The 20643-nt window shown below is 52.3% G+C and overlaps 1 protein-coding gene across 3 annotated transcripts in view; it reads right to left on the reverse strand.

Moving 5' to 3' along the window:
• Positions 1–7401: 7401 nt before the first annotated feature.
• The window catches only part of CPT1C (carnitine palmitoyltransferase 1C), a 22768-nt gene continuing 9526 nt past the window's right edge, over positions 7402–20643 (reverse strand). Inside the window, exons 7-20 of one of the 3 annotated variants that reach the window (XM_046683293.1) lie at positions 16244–16321; positions 15918–16025; positions 15733–15817; positions 15222–15417; positions 14918–15100; positions 14232–14337; positions 12788–12904; positions 12014–12178; positions 11637–11771; positions 10846–10998; positions 9610–9723; positions 9378–9470; positions 8986–9107; positions 7402–7473 (exon numbers count right to left, since the gene is read on the reverse strand). In XM_046683293.1, coding sequence (XP_046539249.1) covers positions 7419–7473; positions 8986–9107; positions 9378–9470; positions 9610–9723; positions 10846–10998; positions 11637–11771; positions 12014–12178; positions 12788–12904; positions 14232–14337; positions 14918–15100; positions 15222–15417; positions 15733–15817; positions 15918–16025; positions 16244–16321 — 1710 coding nt within the window. In that variant the 3' untranslated portion in view covers positions 7402–7418. Of the gene's footprint in view, positions 7474–8808; positions 9108–9377; positions 9471–9609; positions 9724–10845; positions 10999–11636; positions 11772–12013; positions 12179–12787; positions 12905–14231; positions 14338–14917; positions 15101–15221; positions 15418–15732; positions 15818–15917; positions 16026–16243; positions 16322–20643 lie in introns of those variants that run through there. The other 2 variants (XM_046683292.1, XM_046683294.1) reach the window with 2 other exon arrangements.

Genomic DNA, 20643 nt, shown 5'->3' on the forward strand with positions numbered 1-20643 from the left:
GCTCTTTTTAAACTTTTTTTTTTTTTTTTTGCAGAGGAAGACTAGCCCTGAGCTAACATCTGTGCTAATATTCCTCTATTTTGTATGTAGGTTGCCACCACAGCATGGCTGATGATTGGTGTAGGTCATTCCCCAGATCCGAACCCATAAACCTAGGCCACTGGAGTGGAATGTGCTGAACTTAACCACTATGCCACGGGGCCAGCCCCAGTTTTAAACTTTTAATTGAAGTATAATATAAACAGAAAAGTTCACAGATTAAAAGTGTACAGCTCAATGGATTTTCAAGAAATGGACATATGCACATAACCACCCCCAAGACTTAGAAACTGTCCCTTACCAGCACCCCCTGAGTCCCCTCTCATGCCCCCTCCCAGTCACTACCTTTTCCTTCTATGCTAACGGTAACCCCTTTTCTTCTACAGCCATTGCAATAAGGTAAGAAAAGAAAGAGTAGATGGATAAAGAAGGAAGAAAATGATCATTATCCCCAGATGGCATAATTGCACATAGAATCAGAGAATCCAATAGAATCTATAAAGTATTAAAAATCAGTGAGGTTAGGGGCTGGCCCAGTGGTGCAGCGGTTAAGTTCGCACGTTCCGCTTCTCGGCGGCCCGGGGTTCGCTGGTTCGGATCCCAGGTGTGGACATGGCACTGCTTGGCAGCCATGCTGTGGTAGGCGTCCCACGTATAAACTAGAGGAAGATGGGCACGCATGTTAGCTCAGAGCCAGGCTTCCTCAGCAAAAAGAGGAGGGCTGGCAGTAGTTCGCTGAGGGCTAATCTTCCTCAAAAAAAAAAAACCGACCAAACAAACAAACAAACAAAAAATCAGTGAGTTTAGCAAAGAAGCTGAATGAAAGGTGAACATCACAAAATCCACTTATTTCTATATGCCACTGATAAAAAGTTAGAAAATGAAAAAAAACTTAAAGGGACTAATTTCTAAGAAGCCTAAAACTAAAAAAATTCTAGGAATCTAACCGAAGATATGCCATGGTCTCTAAGGAAAACTTTAAAACATCAGTGACAGAAGTTAAAGACCTTAGTAAACGAGTTATACCATAGTCATGATTTGTAAGATACTATTGTGAAGATGTTACTTCTCCCCAGTTGATTTATAGGTTCACAGCAGATTTGAGATTTGTTGATGTGACTTCCTTTGTACTCACAGGTGTTGAGGACTGGGGCCGTTTAAATCGCTCAGAGGATGGATAATCATTCTCATTTCGTGGAGTGCTGTGGCCTGCATGTTTGTGCTCCCCCCGCCCCCATTCATAGTTGCAGCCCTGATTCCCACCGGGATGGTATTTGGAGATGGGGCCGTTGGGAGGTAGTTAGATGAGGTCGAGAGGGTGGAGCCCTCATGATGAGATTAGTGCCCTTTTAAGAAAAGCCACAATCAAGCTCTCTCTTTCTTGTTTGAGCTTTAAGTAAACACTGAATCAGCCAGCACTTTCCTCTTAGAGGCCAATGTATTCTCGGGGTAATTGTGTCCTGTTTTCCACCTCAAAGAGATCATCGCTTCATTAAAGCTCAAACAGGTGAACCATCTGGTCCCAGAATCCCAACTTGGGGGTCTGTTTCCTGAGGCCGCTCTTGGCATGAAGAACAACTGTAGCAATCAAGACCCAGCCAACAGGGGCCGGCCCGGTGGTGCAGCGGTTAAGTGCGCATGTTCTGCTTCGGTGGCCCGGGGTTCGCCGGTTCTGATCCCGAGTGCAGACATGGCACCTCTTGGCAAGCCATGCTGTGGTAGGCGTCCCACGTATAAAGTAGAGGAAGATGGGCACGGATGTTAGCTCAGGGCCAGTCTTCCTCAGCAAAAAGAGGAGGATTGGCGGCAGATGGTAGCTCAGGGCTAATCTTCCTCAAAAACAAACAAACAAAACCCAACCAACAAACAGCAGTTACTGTAAACACTCTAAAGAGAATTTGGAGTTGGGGGCCAGTTGAATGGGTGATGGGAGACCTGAGGGGCCCAAAGAGGGTTGTGAATGAACCCAGAGATTCAGCGGCAACCAAGGTGGGGGGGAGGCGAAGCTTCTGTTTCCTCCAGGCCCCTACGGTCCCTTTGGTGCCCCCTCTTGGCAGAGTCCAACACAGCCGGTTGGCAAAGCAAAAGTGGGGTTTGCCGAGTCCTAGGGCCAGGTTCACAAAGCCCAGTATATCGGGGAGTGGATTTGAAGCCAGGAGATAACAGCTTAATCATTGGCACACACAATGACAGTGCATGCCAGGGACCAGTGACTATGAGCAATCCAATTCCATTCCCCCCAAGACCCAAACGTATGGGGTTTTTTCAGTTATTTTACTGGGGTCGTATTGGCTTATAACATTGTGTCATTTCAACTGTACATTATTATATATCAGTTTCTGTATAGACGGCATCGTGCTCACCACCAATAGTCTAATTTTTATCCGTCATCATACATATGTGCCCTTTTACCCCTTTCGCCCACTTCCCACCCTCTTCCCCTCTGGTAACCACTGATCTGTTCTCTTTGTCCCTGTGTTTGTTTATCTTCTACGAATGAGGGAAATCATACAACGTTTGTCTTTCTCTGTCTGGTTTATTTCGCTTAACATCATACCCTCAAGGTCCATCCATGTTGTTGCAAATGGGATGACGGTCTTTTTTCATAGCTGCATAGTACTCCACTGTATATACATACACCACATCTTCTTTATCCAGTCGGCATTTGATGGGCGCTTGGGTGGCTTCCACATCTTGGCTATTGTGAATAATGCTGTGATGAGCATAGAGGTGCATAGATCTTGAACTGTTGATTTCAAGTTCTTTGCGTAAATCCCTGGTAATGGGATGACTGGGTCATGTGGTAGTTCTATTTTTAGTTTTTTGAGGAATCTCCATACTGTTTTCCATAGTGGCTGCACCAGTTTGCGTTCCCACCAGCAGTGGATGAGGGTCCCCTTTTCTCCGCATCCTCTCCAACATTTGTTATTTTTTGTCTTGTTAGTTATAGCCTTTCTGACTGGTGTAAGGTGATAGCTCGCTGTGGTTTTGATTTGCATGTCCCTAATGATTAGTGATGTTGAACATCTTATCATGTGCCTGTTGGCCATCTGTATATCTTCTTTGGAAAATGTCTGTTCAGATATTTTGCCCTACATATATGTATATATATATTTTGAGGAAGGTTAGCCCTGAGCTCACATCTGCTGCCAATCCTCCTCTTTTTGCTGAGAAAGACTGGCCCTGAGCTAACATCCATGCTCATCTTCCTCTACTTTATATGTGGGACGCCTACCACAGCATGGCTTGCCAAGCGGTGCCATGTCCACACCCGGGATCCGAACCAGCGAACCCCGGGCCGCCAAAGCAGAACGTGCGCACTTAACCGCTGAGCCACCAGGGCAGCCCCTAGTTCCAGAACTTTTTATCGTCCCAAACAGAAACTCTGTACCCATTAAACAAAACCTCCTCATTCCCCATGCCTCCCTCCTCCCGGCTCCTGGCAACCTCCAGGAACATCTTTTCATGTGCTTATTGGCCATTTGTCTGTCTTCCCTGGAGCAATTTCTGTGCAAGTCCTTGGCCCATTTTTGAATTGGGTATTTTTTTGTTGTTGAGTTTTAAGAGTTCTCGATATTAACCCCTCATCAGAAATACAGCATGCAAATATATTCTCCCATTGCGTGGGTTGTCTTTTCATTCTGTTGACTGTGTCCTTTGATGCATGCAAGTTTTTAAATTTTTTTTTTAAGCTTCAGTGCATGGTTGTGTATCCTAGTTGTTAGTTTTTAGTTCTCTGTGTGAGCTGTTGCCACAGTATGACAACTGGCAGATGGCGGTGTGGCTCGACGACTGGGAAAGGAACCGGGCTGTGGCGGTGAGAGCGCCGAATCTTACCCTCCAGACCACCAGGGCCGGCTCTGGAAGTTTTAAATTCTGATGTAGTCCAATTTGTCTCTTTTTTTCTTTTGCTGCCTGTGCTTTTGCTGTCATACCCAAGAAGTCATTGCCAACTCCAGTGTCATCAGGGTTTCCCCCTATGTTTTCTTTTGAGAGTTTTATAGTCTTAGCTCATACATTTAGGTCTTTGATCCTTTTGAGTGAATTTTTGTAGATGAAGCAAGGTAAGGGTCCAATTTTGTTCTTTTTCATGTGGGTATCCAATTTCCCAGCACTGTTTGTTGAAAAGACCGTCCTTTCCCCGTTGAATGCCCTTAGCACAGTTGTGGAAGATGACTTGGTCACCTATGCAAGGGTTGACTTCTGGGCTCTCTGTCCTCTTCCCTTGGTCCATGTGTCTGTTCCTGTGCCAGCGCCACGCTATTTTTGATTACTGTAACTTTGTCGTAAGTCTTGAAATCAGGAAATGTGAGGTCTCCACCTTTGTTCTTCTTTTTCAAGATTATTTTGGCTCTTCAAAGTAGAGTGGATTCTTCTGTTTCAGCCAAAAATGCCACTGGGATTTTGGTAGGGGTTGCACTGACTCTGTAGAACATTCTGGGAAGTAATGACATCTTAAAGTATTGTCTTCCAATCCAGGCATGCGCAACGTTAACAACTTGTTTTTTGTTTTTTGTTTTTGAGGAAGATTATCCCTGAGCTAACATCGGCTGCCAATCTTCCTCTTTTTGTTAAGGAAGACTGGCCCTGAGCTAACATCCATGCCCATCTTCCTCTACTTTACATGTGGGACGCCTACCACAGCATGGCGTGCTAAGCAGTGCCATGTCCACACCCGGGATCCGAACCCTCGAACCCCGGGCCGCTGAAGCAGAACATGCGAACTTACCTGCTGTGCCACCAGGCCGGCCCCAACAATTTTTAATTATGTGTGTGGCTCACTGTACTGGCTGAACTATTCTTCAAAACACCACATTGGTTCACTCTATCAATAATATCGTGTTAACTAGATTGGATGAACAAGAAGCAAGTGCGTTGGAGGTGTGGGTAAGACACACGCCCTCCAGGGGGTGGGAAATAAACTGCACAGCGTCTCAGGGACCCGCTGCATCAGGGAAGGCCTTAGGAGCCCAGCAGCCTGGGGCACAGGATTAACTACAAGTAAAGGATAAAACAGGCATGTCATCGCTAAGAAGGAAGCGCGTGATCTTCATTCTGTGGCACAGGCGTCTTCACGCTCTGGAGGAAGCGTATTCTACACTTGGAGATACTACACCGGTCCATTTTCTGGGTCACATGGACAAGTCCCAGCTTTGAGTGGCCCCCGGGCCAGGAAAGGCCCTGCACCCAGTATCAGCCACAATGAGAGCAGCTCTGCCGACCAGGTCATGGGACCCAGCAGACCCCGTGGTACTAGACATATCCATGGATTGGCAAAGATTGACAGAGTTTATGCCAAGGATTCTCCCAATAGGAGAATCACGGCGTTGACCCCAGGATTCTGAAGCAAGCACATGTGCCATTCAAACAGAATTCCTAGCGGCCAGCCTGGTGGCTCAGCGGTTAAGTGTGCATGTTCTGCTTCGGTGGTCTGGGGTTCACGGGTTTGGATCCCCGTGCGGACATGGCACCGCTTGGCAAGCAATGCTATGGCAGGCGTCCCACATATAAGGTAGAGGAAGATGGGCACGGATGTTAGCTCAGGGCCAGTCTTCCTCAGCAAAAAGAGGAAGATTGGTGGCAGATGCTGGCTCAGGGCTAATCTTCCTCAAAAAAAAAAAAAAAAAAAAAAGAATTCCTGGCATGGTATCCAGCCCTGATGGAGATGGAGCATCAGAACACAGGACATCAGGAGCTGGTGTGGTGGCATAGTGGTTATGTTCCCGTGCTCTGCTTTGGTGCCCAGGATTCATGGGTTTTGACCCCAGGCGCAGACCTACACACTGCTCTTCAAGCCATGCTGTGGTGCCGTCCCATAGGCAAAAAGTAGAGGAAGATGGGCACAGACATTAGCTTAGGACAATCTTCCTCAGCAAAGAAAGAAAAGAACACAGAACATCACATGACGCACAGCCAGCATGGAGCATCGTGACTTCATTCTGTTGGACCCCCCCAAGCATTTTAGGCTGGATAGATCAGACGATGGATCTGGGATCAGACAAAAGCAGGACCAGAGGACAAACAGAAGCTGCCTAAGCAGGCAGGCTGGACCCCCGGGACATTCACTGGCTCTTGTCCCTTAGCTGACTCTTGTGACTGTGTTGGGCAAGGCTGGAGGGGAAGGAGTTCTTTATAATCAGCTGACAGAGGAAGAAAAAGGCTGAGCAGTATTTTTACTCATTTTAACTCTTTCTTTCAGAATTTTGACACATATACAAAAGTAGGATGTGATGAACCCCCTCACCCCAGGGACCTTACCCCTAGCGTCACTCATCATTAACTCATCACCAATCTTGTTTCGTCTCTGCCCCTGTGGTAGGGAGGACGAAGCTTCCCCAGAAGATGCCCCCGGAACCTGTGAATACATCGTGCTCCACGGCAAAGGGCAATTAGGTTGCACATGGAATTAAGGTTTCTAATCAGCTGGTTTTAGGACAGGGAGCTGGTCCCGGTTTAGGCAAGTGGGCCCGGGATAATGACAAGGGTCCTCATAAGTGAAAGATCATGGCAGGCGTCCGTCATAGGAAAATGTGACTAGAGAAGAAAGGCACAGAGGGATGCAGTGCTGCTGGCTGTGAAGATGGAGAAGGGGCTGTGAGTGGCCTCTAGAAGCTTTCTAGAAGAGGAGGATGAAATGGATTCGCCCCCAGAATCTACAGAAAGGAATGCAACCCTGCCCCCATCTTGATTTCCGCCCAGTGAGACCCGTGATGGACTTCTGACCTCCAAAACTGTAAGACAATGAATTTGTGTTATTTAAGGTGCCAAATTTGAGGCAACTTGTTACAGCCACAACAGGCAACTACTATAACCCCTCTCCACTGGCTCATTTGAAAACATATCTGCATCATATTGTTTTATCCATAAATACTTTACTGTGCATTTCTTTCTTTCTTTTTTGTGTGTGTGTGTGAGGAAGATTGTGACTTAGCTAACATCTGTGCCCATCTTCCTCTATTTTATGTGGGATGCATGGCTTGATGAGCAGTGCTAGGTCCGTGCCTGGGATCCTAACCTGCAAACCCCAGGCCACCGAAACAGAACACACGAACTCAACCACCATGTCACTGGGCCGGCTCCTACTGTGCATTTTTTAAAAAGATAAGGATTCTTTTCAACATGATCAGAATGCTATTATCACACAAAAAGAATTAACGTAATTCCTTCCAATCAAATACCTAGTCAGCTCAGAAATTTTGAAAAAATTACATATCTCTTTTGACATTCAAGAAATGTTTATTGGGGCCGGCCCCATGGCCGATGTTGAGATGTCAGCTGGGCTGCAGTCATCCAAAGGCTGGACTGGGGCTGGAGGATCTGCTTGCAAGATCATTGCCTCACGTGTTCCTCACTGGCAGTTGGCAGGAGGCCTCAGTTCTTCACACGTGGGCCTCTCCATAGGCTGCTTGACTGTCCTCGTGCCATGGTGGCTGGCTGCCCCCAGAGCGAGGATTCAGAGAGAGAGCAAGAAGGGAGCCAGAAGGTCTTTCGCATCCTAGTAACTTCTACCATAATCTTTGAGTTAGAAAAAGAGTCACTAAGTCCAGGCCACACCAAGAGGAGGGGAAGGAGTGTCAAAGTGGTGTGAACATTCTTTGAAACCACTAGAATTGGTGCGTTGGGTGTGGACGTTGGGCTGGCGGAAGTGAAAGTGTTCGGCATTTTGATTTTCTCCTCGGGCTTCTGTTACATGCTTGGCTTAGTGGAAGCAATGGGGCCTGGAGCCCTGGAGTATTGGAATCATGGCCGTGGGGGGCTGGATGACTGGGGGCCTTGGTGTGGTCAGATGGCGTTGGTGTTGACATGACTGCAGTTGAGTTGGTGAGGGTTGTCGTGGTGGCGGGGGTGGACTGGGGGTGTGGACAAGGAGTGTGGTGTTTAAAGTCATGACTATGAGCCAAGTGTAAGTGTGGGTTATAGTGGAGATTGGAAAGGAGTTTTGGAGTTTGGGGTTGGATGTTTTTGTGCTGGTTGTCTGTTGGAACTGTGGCCGAGCTGTTGGGTGTGGTGGGGCGTGGTGTCGTGGCCTCACTGGTTGTTGGAATTACGGCAGTGGTTAGAAGAGTGAACATTAGGTTGTGCGTTTCCTAGTCACGGGAGCTGAGTTCGTCATCGAGGTGGAGGTCGAAATGGCCGGGGTTGAGGTTGGGTAAGAAGAATTTTGGGGGATTCATTTGAGAGGTGTCAACCGGAGTGGTTGGATTGGTGTCGATCTTTTTTTTTTTTTTTTTTTGAGGAAGATTAGCCCTGAGCTAACTACTGCCAATCCTCCTCTTTTTGCTGAGGAAGACTGGCCCTGAGCCAACATCCATGCCCATCTTCCTCTACTTTATATGTGGGATGCTGCCACAGCATCGCTTGACAAGTGGTGCCATGTCTACACCCGGGATCCGAACCGGGGAACCCGGGGCCGCTGAGAAGCAGCACATGCGCACTTAACCACTGAGCCACCGGGCGGGCCCCTTGGTGGTGATCTTTAAGTTTGGAGTGAGCAGTTGGCGTTGGGCCACCTGGAACTGGGCTAATGACAGTTTGCAGGGTTGTTTGACGGGGATCGGACTAGAATGGTTAGCTTTGGCGCGACTGGAACTGGAAGTGCAGAAAACTGGGCAGGTGTTGGCGGTTGTGGCTGGCGTTGTGACTGTAACCGGGAATTCATGAGGCCCGGGGATGGATGGGACCTTTTCTCCTCCTCCACCCTGACCCTCACCTCTCCCACCCCTGCCCAGCCCAAGAGCAGAGTGGACGCCACACATCCAGCTTACACAGCTTTATTGGACCAGATGTGGGATTTCCAAACGGGCTGCCTCCATCCTGCACCAGCCCAGCCATAGAGACCTTCCCCCTAGTTCCTGGGAAGACCAGCTCCCCGCTGGAAGGGGTCAAAAGTTGGCGGATGTCGTGGGTGCCCTGGAGCCCCTAGTGTGGCAGGGGAGAGAGCCGCACCTGTGTCCCGAGTCGTCCTCCCCTAGCCGTCTGCACCCACGCTTCAGACGCTGCCCCTCCTGGAACAAGGAGGCCACATCCAACAACGCATCCTCGATGTGCTGCCCCAGCCGGTGGGAGTCCTGGAAGGAGAAACGTGTCATGTGCAGGGGAAGCCGGGAGAGGGCCTCCGGGGCCGGGCCGAGAAACAGGAGGGCTGGGGTCTCTGACTCCTGGGTCTGAGGGAGGAGGGGGCTGGGGACCGGGACTCCTGGATCCTGGGGCAGCAAGGAGTTGGGAGTCTGGACTCCTAGGTTGTAGGAGAGGAGGGAGTTAGAAGCCTAAACTCCTGGGTCCTGAGGGAGGAGGGGACGGGGAGGAGGAGGGGACACGGGGGGTCACGTTTGTCTCACCGTTTTTGTGCTTGATTTTTTGCTGGAGATGTGGAAGGTGATCGTGTCATCCCCCATGAAGATGTAAGAAACACCGTAACCATGGTCATCGGCCTGGAGAGAGACAGAGTGAGGGGAACAAAATAGCCCCCAGTCCCCTCCTCCCCCATAGCGCAGGAGTGCAGACCCCCAGGCCCCTCCTTCCTCAGGGCCCAGGGTCCAGGGAGCTGCGGTCGGACCCAGCTCCACTCACAGGCCCGAATCCACCACCAGAGGAAACGTAGTCGGGGTAGTTGTGGACGTCAAACAGGTGGACTTGCTGAACCGGGATCTGGCTGGTAGCCAGCTGCCACTGCTCCGAGTGAACCTGAGGGACAGGAGATGGTCACGTGTGCAATGAAGACAAACAGACCCGCAGATCAGGCCCCGTTGGCTCAACTCCACTGCACGCAGCCCTGCCCCTTTCTGATGTCCTCCCTGACTGCCTGTTTCCCCTAAATCTGGCTTCTGCCTGTAGCTCTGCCGTTCCCCTCCCTGACCCCACCTCTCTGCTCTGCTGCTTTTGACCACACCCCTCTCTCCTCTCTGAATCCGTCTTTCTCCCCTTGTACGCCTGACCACGCCCCTCTCCCTTTCTCCGCTTGACTCGGTCTCTTTTCTCCGGGCCCGAATTCTTCTCCCCCTGGCCACGCCCATCTCCCCCTCTGACCACACCCTTCCTATTTCTTCCCTGACCACGCCCCCTTCTTCTCCCTGACCACATCCCTCTCCCTGGCCCTGCCCCTCTTCTCTCTGACCACGCCCCTCTCTTCTCTCTGACCACACCCTTCCCGTTTCCTTCCGTGACCACGCCCCTCTCCCTTTCTCCCCTGACCCTCTCCCTCTCTTCTCCTTGACCACATTCTTATCCTCTTGACCCCGCCCTCTCCTCTCGGACCACAGCCTTCCCGTTTCTCCCCAACCACACCTCTTTCTCTTCCCTGACCACGCCCTTTCCCTTTCTCCTCCCCACCCATGTCTTTTCCCATCGACAGAGTCCCTCTCCCTGACCACGCCCCCTCTCCACCCTGACCACACCCCTTCTTCTCCCTGATCACGCCCCTCTCTTCTCCCTGACCACGCCCCCTCCCTGACCACACCCCTTCTTCGCTGACCACGCCCCTTCCCTGACCACGCCCCTCTTTCCTCCCCGACCACGCCCCCTCTTCTCCTGACCACACCCTTTCTTGTCTCTGGCCACGCCCCCTATCCTCCCTGACCACGCCCCTCTCCCCTCTATGACCACGCCCCCTCTTCTCCATGACCACACCCCTCCCGTTTCTTTCCATGACAATGGTCCTCTCCTCTTCTCTCCGCCCCTTTTCCCTCTCCGCCCTTTCCCTTTCTCTCTTGCTCCCGGCTCCCTGACTCACTCTCCTGCTGCCCCAAAGCGCCTTTCTCCTCCCGTGGTTCCCCACTTCCCTCTCTAACCGTTTCCCTGCACCCCAACCTGGTCCAGGAAGGGCGACTGCAGGTGGAGGAATTGGGACACGATGTAGAGCGCGAAGAGGTGACGGTCGACCCCCTGTCCGCTCATGGCTGCCTTCAGCAGAGCCTGGTGTTTGTCCACCGCCACGCGGAACAAGGCGAGGCACTGTGGGTCCTGGGGTCCCCGGGGAGGTCAGAGGTCATGGAAAGACAGGAAGTGGGCTTACTGCTGGGGCCTGTCACACCCCTGGACCTCAACCCAGCTTGCAAAATCCCTGCAAGGCAGAGATATCAACTCTATTTTACAGAGGGGAAACAGGCTCAGAGAGGGGAAGTCACTTGCCCAGGGTCACACAGCAAGGCAGAATCAGGTGGGTTCCCAGGTCTGTCTGACTCTAGGGCCCAAACTCCTTCCATAGGCCCATAATACCTCATAGGTAGCTGGGGAGAGGGAACAGAGGTACCTGGGGGTTCTGGGCAGAGAGGTTATATAGGGAACATGAAGAATGGTGCAAATGGAAGTCACAAGGACGCACGGAGGTTAAATAATCAAAGAGAACTACATGGTGGAACCACGGCTCCCTCTTGGGTGCTCCCCCAGTGCCCTGTGCGACCCCCATTAAATCAGGTATCACCTGTCTGGACTATCTCTGTCTCCCCCATCAGCTCCTTGAGGTCAGAGACCAGGTGGGGTCCCTCCTCTGTCCCCAGGGCCCACCATGGGGCCTGGCCCTCAAGGTGCTCTGTAAATGTTTGCAAAGGTATGAGCGAGAACATGGAAGTGACCGAAGCCTCAAACGAGGCCACACCCACTGTCTTCTCTCTGTCCTCCATGGCTCTCACAAAGTTGCAGGCCTCCCGCGTGCAAGATCGCACCGTCTCCGTCCGGCCTTCCAGGAACAAGCGGGTCATGGTCGACTCATAAGTCAGGCAAAATTGACCCCTGTCCTGGGGGACAAGGAGGAGAGGAGCCGCTCAGCTGGGCTCAGGAAGTCTTCACAGACTTGACCCACCTCTGTCTGGACCTCCAGCCTCCTCCTGCCCAGGACTGTGCGGTTGGGAGAGAGAAATCAAGATGGTGGCCCCACAATGGCAGTGGCCAACAAGAATCATTACAGGGGCTGACGGGGCGGGTCTTGCGGGCCCAGGGGAACAGAGGCTGGGGGCTGGGGTTGGGGAATCCAACTGACCCGAAAGTGGGCCAGCTGCAAGGCCATCTGGATGAAGCTGTCTGAAGACAGGTGGCAGCGTTTGATGAAGCTCTTGCCGAAGTGGGAGAAGGGGAAGACGTGGCAGTCGATGTTTCCAGACAAGGTCTTGGCTCCCCTCAGCGCTAGAGAGATGGATAGATGGATCTGCCAGAGAAGGGGGGAGGGAGGAATGGCTGGGGTTACAGATGAGGGTAGGGTTCGAGTTGGGGATGGGGCTGCAAGTGGAGATGGGAATGGAGTTAGGGTTGGGGTGAAATACGGAAATGGGGACAAAGAGGGGAAGGAGCTGAGGGGCTGGGTTAAACATGGGGATCGGGGTGGCAGTGAAGGCTGGGATGGAATCGGGGCTGGGGACTGGGGTGGGACACGGAATGGGGCTGGGTGTGAGGACTGAACTGAAGTTGGCATGGGGTGGGTGGGGGTTGGACTGGGATGGGGTCTAGGTGGGCTTCAGAGGGGTCGTGGTTGGAGATGAGATTGAATTCCGGCATGGTGACGGTGTTAGGGACGGAGGAGAGTTTGGGGTGAGGATGGAGTTGGGCTTTGAGTGGGGACAGAACCGGACTGAGGCCGAGGACGGAGAGGGCAGTTGGTCGAGGATGCGACTGGGGTGGGGGCAGGGTTAGAGTTGGGGCTGGGAATGGAGTAGGGGACAGGGGTGATTTGGAGGTTGAGACTGGGGGCAGGGATGAGTTTAGGGTCAAAGTCAGGAACTTGGGGACTTGGAGAAGAGGCCCAGACACCTGGCCTCACCTTGTCTGGAAGGTCCCAGTGCAGCCGCTGGGGATGGGGCAGCGAGGGGTCAGGGTGCCCCTTGCAATGGCCGTCTGCCGAGTAGCCGAGATGAAAGCATTCTGTGGCCAGAGTGAACTGTGTACAAACGGAGGATGTCAGAGTCCCTTCCCCGCTCTGGCCTGAGGGCATCTCACCAGGGACCTCTTTTCCTAAGTGTGTTCTGGGAGTGGGGGCTGTCCTGGAGACACAGAAGCCTCTGATGGTCACAGGTGGGTTCTCAGGTTCAAGGTCACTGAGAGCAGGACGGAGACTGATACTCAGCTGGTGTTCCCTGACCTTGTACTGCTGACTGGCAGATGAGGAGCCACCAACAGCTGCCCAGCCCTCCCGAGGACCCCCCCGATCCCTCACCCCACTCCTGGGACAGGAGAGAGAAAGCTGAACATAACATGAACTTCCGAGGGGTCGGAATCCATTCTGATGAGTGGTACCCACGCCCTGCTAGTTGTGAAACATTTTAACTCCGCCCTGATGGAGCACCCAGGACCCGCCAACCTTCCCCCTAATTCTCCCGACCACCTAGAAGAAGGGGCTGACATCCCCATTTGGACGTTAGAAATATATGGAGAAAAGAACACATTGCTTTATGCCTTAGAGTCTGCATTTCTTTTCATCTTACTCTACGTGACATCTCTTCGTTCAAAGTCGATATGCAGAGGTGCTGTGTTGACATGAAGTGTCTGAGGTTAAACTGAATTGAGTTTCATTTACTAATATAATCAAAGGGGGAAAATTCCCATTTTACAAAGGAGTTAGGCCCAGACGGGTCAGTGCTTACCTGGGGCTGCTCCCAAGATCTGGAAGGGGCCTCCCTTCCCCTCATACACGCCCATTCACCGCCCTGGGCCCCATCCAACCCCTCATGCAACAATACGGAAGAGAGGGAACCCAAGGCAGGACAGACGCCACTCCTTGTCATTTAGGGACTGAATAAAATAGAGAAAATACAGATGCTAATATTCTCAGGACTGGACAGGAGCTCAAAGATAAAAGAGAATCCAACCTTTTCACCTGAGGAAGCAGAAACTGAGGCTCAGAGGAGGGGAGTCACTTGCCCAAGGTCACACAGCAAAGCAGAGCTGGAAGATCGCTCTGACTCAGCGTGATGTGGTTGGAAGGCCTCACACTCCGGTCTCAGAGCATTCTGGAATCCTAGTCTCACTGCACAACTTCTGGCTCTGGGACTCTGGGCAAATCACTTCCCTTCTGTGAGCCCCAAATGCCCATTTGTCAGAGGAAGGTCAGAACTCCAGACCCCCTTATTTGCTGGGTCCCCTGGTCCGGTCTCTGCCTCTCTCTGAGCCTCCGTTTTTTTCCCCTGACTCTAAGGCCCCAGAAAGGAAGATCTTTGGAAATGGGGGCGGTGGCGGTCTGCAGGATGGGGCGCGGCTGGCTGCCCTACCTCCCACATGTGTCCTGAGATGGGGCAGTCAGCCCACGAGTGCTCCACGCTGAGGCCCAGCTTCCCATTGGAGAAGACCATCAGGCTGAAGGATTTGTCAAACCAGCTGCGGGGGGAGAGTTCAGAGTGGTCACCAGAGAGCGAGGACCAGCAGGGAACGCGGGGTACCCTCTGTGGGCCTTGTGGGGGCTCCAGGGTGGGGAGATTTTTCTGGGAATCGGGGCTGGTGGGGGCATCTTTAAGAGGGTAGGGGTCTCTGCTGGGTGGTTCTGGATGGTCTCTGAGAGGTGTCCCGGGTTTGGGGTGCCTGCAGGAAGGTCTGAGGATTTGGTGGCCTGCAGTTCTGAGTCTGAGGTCCCCCGGCTCACAGTTCTGGCTGGGGGGGGGGGTCTCTGGGTCGAGCGGTCCCAGATTTGGCATTTGGGGGGTCCTCAGATCTGGGGTCTGCGGGTCTGGGGTGCTGAGTCTGGAGTCCCGGTCTAGGGTTTCTGAAGGTCTGAGGGTCCAGGTCATGGGTTGGTGGCCTCAGATCTGGGGTTCAGGAGTTGGGTTGAGATCTGGGGTCCCAGGTCTGCAGGTTATCTGGGTCCAAGGTCCCCAGGTCTCAAGACATGGGGTCCGGGGTCCTCAGCTTCTGGGGTCGCAGGTCAGGGTTGGGGGGCCCCAGGGCCCCCCAGCTGACTCACCGGTCGTGGCCCCTGCCTGCCAGCAGGGCGTGGGCATAGGCATCCAGCGAGGCTGCGGGGTCCTCCCTGGCCAGCCCCGCGGGCTCCGAGTCGAGTGACACAAAAAAAGCAGCCCCTTCCACAGCCTCCAGGGCATCCCCCGCCCGGGTCTTCAGGGACCTCCGCACCTGGGCCCACATGTCCCTGTCGGGGGACGTGCCTGAGCCCCAGCTGGCCCTCCCCCCTGCCCAGCCTCCGATCCCCCGGCCCCCAACCTGCCCTTCCGCAACCTCGGGCCCCTGGGTGCCTCCCCTCCGACCCTCACCTGGGAGCGGCCGTCAGGGCCGCCAGGTGCTCCTCGTGGGGGCAGGCGGGCGAGGGGTCGTCCAGGATTCGCTGGAACTGCTGCTCCAGGGCCCGCGGGGACAGCAGGCCACTTTGGGAGTGGGTCCCCACGCGGAAGAAGCGGCCCCGGTGGAAGACGGCCACGTGTCGGCTGTCACGGAGGTGGCGGATGTGGTCTGGGGTGGTGTGGGCAGATGCGTGGAGGGCAGAAAGGTGGGACACATTATAAGAATAACAACCACTTATTAGCCCTTTCGTGTGGTTTGCACTGTTCTTAGCGCTCATTTAATCCTCATCACCGTATGTCCCCTTCTTATCCCATTTTAGAGATGAGGAAACTGAGGCTCAGAGAGGGTGATAACTTGCCCAAGGTCACACAGCTAGGGAGCGACGGAGCTCGGATTCGAACCCAGGAGGCTGGCTGCAGAGAACGTGCCCTTAGTCATGACACTGTCCCGCCTCTGTCAGGGAGGAGGGGAGAGGGGTCTCACCTTTTTGGATGCCAGGAATGCGCGTGGTGTTGAATATCTTCTCATACTGGGCAGAGCATAAGGGCCGCATTCCCATCAGCAAAGTCTGCAGGAGACCGTGGGCTCGTGAACTGCCTCCCAGGACCCCCGTGGCCGCACGGCCACAGGACCACGGCCTCGGTCCCAGCCCACAGCGGCCCTCTCACCGGCAGGATCTCCTGGCGGTTCAGGCGGTGGCGGTACAGGAGGAGCGCGTGGACCGCGTTCCCCGCGCGAGCCGCCTGCACCGGCGTGGGTGTGACGTACAGGAAGTCCTGGAGGCCGGCGAGGGGACAGGCAGACACCCGGGGTCAGATTTGCCCCTGGTGGGAGCCCCGACCCCAAACACAGGTCCTGACCCCAACCGAGGGTGCGGGATGGTGAATTCCACACTGTGATTCGGGTCACGAACCCTCAACCCCACATCCCACCCAGGCCCCGGGGAGCCAGGATCCCCACCCTCTCCCCATCTCCCAGCCCCGCCCCTTCTCACCATCATATAATAGTTGCTGTTCACCATCAGCGAGTTGCGGGAGCGCAGGTACACAAATTCTTCCCACCAGTCACTGACCTGGGAGTGGGACAGAGAGACAAACAGCTGGGGTGGCTGGGGCCGAGAGGGGGGCACAGTGGGAGGGGTGAGCACCCCCAGACATTGCTGTGTCAAACAGGGAGGGTGGAGCTCAATGAAGGGGGCCACCGTGATCAGTAACTAGCCATAACCTGGGTGTCCATCAATGGAGCATCAGCTGGCCAAATCCAGCAACACTCATGGTGTGGAATACTATGCAGCTGGTAAAAAGAACAAGGTCCATTTATATTACTGACACAGAATGGGCACCGACACATGCTGCCCAGTGAAAAAGGCTGGGCGCACAAGAAGATGTGTGAAATGATCCCATCTGAGATTTTAAAAATACCGCTATGACCCAAGTGTCCATCAACAGATGAATGGACAACAAAAATGTGGTCTATCCATACAATGGAAAGTTAATCCGAAAAGGAATGAAGTTCTCATACAGGCTGCCACACGGCTGGACCCTGAAAACGTTATGCTAAGTCAGACACAAAAGGACAAATAGCGTATGATTCCACTTCTATGAAAAATCTAGACTAGGCAGATTCATAGTGACAGGAAGTAGAATAGAGCTTACCAGGACGGGGGGGTGGGGAGGGGGTGGAATTGAGGATGGGGATGTTTTTCCTAACAGGTACAGAGTTTCTGTTTTGGAGGACAAAAAAGTTCCGGAAATGGATAGTAGGGAAGGTTACACAACAATTGGGAATGTACTTAATGCCACTGAGTTGTACACTTAAAAGTGCTCAGGGGCCAGCCCCGTGGCCAAGTGGTTAAGTTCATGCACTCCGCTCCGGTGGCCCGGGGTTCGCGGGTTTGGATCCTGGGCACTGATCTACACACCACTCATCAACCCATGCTGTGGTGGCGTCCCACATAGAACTAGAATGACCTAAACTAGGATATACAGCTATGTATTGGGGCTTTGAGGAGAAAAAAAAAAGGAAGATTGGCAACAGATGTTTGCTCAGGGCCAATCTTCCTCACCAAAAAGCATACGCAAAAAAAAGTGGTTAAAATGGTAAATTTTATGTTATATATATTTTATCACAAGAAAAAATTATATATATTATGTGATATATATGTATATGTCTGTGTGTGTATTTATATTCCTGGGTACAAATATATGTATATAAACACCTAGAAAAGACTCTGATTGAAGTGTGTCTCATAGGTGATGGTGGGAGGGACAAGAATTAAAGAGAGGTGGTCGGAGGGGACTTGAATGTTTCCTAGATGACACAGAATCTCATAGACTCTGTGAAGACAGATACATATTTACTTGCATCTTAAAGTCAATGGCATCCTACACATCCTTACACTTAGCCCAGGCGGAATGCACTTGTCATTCCCTGGGAATGTGCTACATCTTCTGTAAAAATCCAGAACATTCCAGCAAATGCTGGAAAAGTCCTATACCTTGATGTAGGCCGTGCTTATGTGGTCACACACACACATAAAACTTCATCAAGCCATACGCTTAAGATTTGTGCATCTTACTATATGTACAACATTGTAACGTTATACGGATAACATATAACATTTTTAAAAAAACCAACCAAACACACCAGCATCAAAGCTGGCTGAAGGGTGTCTATGGCTGAGAAGAAAATCCTGGAGATAATTGTGGAGCAAGATTTTAACTCTCAGGAACCAAATGGTTGGGCCGGGGAGGTGGTGATGAATGAGACCTGGTTAGAAAGTGACCAGAGCAAAGCCTAAATTAGGCAGGTTTTACGAAAAGCTGCTTTAGTACCCTGCACCAATGGCTTTAATGACATCATACGATCTTTCAGGAAATGCCACACTGCAAGGTTCTTGACAACACAGAGGATGAAGCCGTGTGGAAGGCAGGAAGATACGGACAAGTCTGAATCAAAAAGCAACCGCGAAGACTTGGAGTCTGAAGGCAGAAGTCTTAGGGACGCCCTGGCCGATTTATTACATTTACAGTTTCCTTTTTTCAGTTTGCTCAGGAGTGATAGTTGATATAAATCCATGTCTAAAAGAAGTCTAAAGGAGCTCTTTCAATTTACAGTTGATTCTCGTTTCTCGCGGTAGTTATGTTCTCTAAAGTCGCCGCGAACGCTGAATCAGTGAATACTGAACCACTGATCCTGGGGAAATACGGGGTTAGCTTCCTTCGAGTCTCTGGTGACATTTTCATCAACAAATCAATATATAAGCTGGTTTTATGTGTGTTTATCTTTAAAGACACCTTATTTAATATATATCATTGATTAGGTCACACTGAAGTCACGGCCAACAACTTGTGCCTGAATGAAGCTCATCTAACACACGTATTTTCTCCGCAGGGCACACCACAGCCTTCCCCCGCTTAGGAACGCCAGCCAGCCCTTCAGTGCCGCCCTGGGGGACATTTTAAACAGCGAAATCACCAACAAAAAGCCTAAAAGTACAAACAACGTGAAACTAAGTAGATCACAAAAAAGACATTTGTTTACAGTACCAGAGCTGAAACAAGAAGGCAGAGTGTTGCCTGGCAACGAGCGCGAGATCCGGCAACTCAAATTTTTCTCCACTCTGCGCATGTCCACGAATGACCCCGAAAGTGCCATGAGTACTGATTGGGGGGTTACGAATAAATGTTAGCAACTAGGCGAATTTGCAAATATGAAATTCATGAATAATGAGGCTCAACCTGTATAAACAGACTAAGTGATAAGAAAGTGTGTTTAGTTGGTCTCTTTTTTTTCTTTCTTGTAGATAAGATAATGGAGTATGTTATAATTGGCAATGCCTTAGAGATACAATGCAATATATCAGCGAGATACACACATATTGTGTGTGTGTATTTTTCTTTTTTTTAAGAGCAGAATCTGGTGCAAGAGCATGAAGGAGAAAAAAATTAAAAACTAAGGCTTGGTTTCTGTCTTAGGTCTCCAGACACGACTCAGTGCCCTCCACTCGGCCTGTGTGACGGACCCTTCCATGCTGCTGTTCCTGGGACTCTGGCCCAGACCCTCGGCCCTTCCCACTCCACATTCTCACCCCTGATCTTCTCGCCCAAGTCCAATGTTTCATTTTCCTTCCACAGCTGAGGGCCCTCGTTTGCTGTCACTGCCCAGGCCTCTCTCCTGAGCTCTCCCCGGGGCCTCTGGCTGCCCAGGAGCGTCTCCCCTGGACCCCCAGGTCGGTCACCGTCGCCTCCATGGAGCTCAGTGTCTTCACCCAAAAGCTGCTCCCCTTCTCCCACAGTCCCCAGGTGAGACTCACCATCTCCCACTCCCTCCCCTCACAGCCTGGCAGTTCCCAACCTGCCTTCCTGCCCCCTGACTCTCTCTGCCTTGTCCCCTCCTCTCTGTCCCACAGCCCCCTCTGAGGCCTCATCCTTTCCCCCTGGATCCTTACTCCAACCTCCCAGCCTCCAGCGTCTCCCCTCCAGTCTTTCCCCACACCGGAGCTGACCCTCTCGGGGTCCCCCGGGCAGGGGACCCTGCTGATCCCTGCTCAGAATCCTCCCATGGCTCCCTAGCACCCTCAAGAAAAAGTCCAGGGTCCTCAGCGGGGGTCCAGGCTGCTCCCGCCTCTCCACCCTCCCCTCTCATGACCACCACCCTTGAAACCCTTCGCTGCAGCGGGACTAAAGCCCTCTTGCTCCCAGCCCAGGAGGGAGCGGGGGAGGCCCTGTGACTTTCCTACAGCCCATCTGTGCCCGGGCTGTTCCTTCCCACCAACCGGACAGCTTCAAATTCTCTCCAACCCTCAAGGCTCAGCCCTGATACTTTCTCCTCCCGAAGCTCTGCTCCTTTTATCCAGCTGCGGCCTCTCTGGCCACCCACGCCCGACACTACACCACCCCATCTGTCTCTTCATGGCTGCCTCGCCCTCATCACACGCTGTCTGACGGCTATTGACGGCTCCCACAGAATGAGAGGCCTGTAAGCCCCGATTTGGATGAATCGCTGACTCGCTCTGTGCCTCAGTTTCCCAAGGAGCCCATCTGAGTGCGATCAAGAACTTAGCTCCTGAACTCAGAATAGAAGCCCATCTGGAGAGGGTGTCCTTAAGCAGAGTGACGGTGGAAACGAACTATTCTGCGGGCGGGGCTTAGAGTTGGCCGCTTAGGCGAGGGGCTGAAACTTTGGGATTGCGGTTCAAACACAGGCGGGTCGGGGGCGGAGCTCTGGGTGTGGGCGGGCCCCAGAGGCGGAGCTTGGATTATTGGAGAGTCGGGCTCAGAACGTTGGAGCCTTGGGCACAGGGCTCAGAATGTCGGAACGTGGTCATAGGATCCAGAATATCCGAGCATCTGCGGTGGGGTTTAAACTAATATGGAGCGCGGGGGCGGGGCC

The sequence above is a fragment of the Equus quagga genome, chromosome 13 (genome assembly GCF_021613505.1).
Source record: "Equus quagga isolate Etosha38 chromosome 13, UCLA_HA_Equagga_1.0, whole genome shotgun sequence".
NCBI lineage: Eukaryota > Metazoa > Chordata > Mammalia > Perissodactyla > Equidae > Equus > Equus quagga.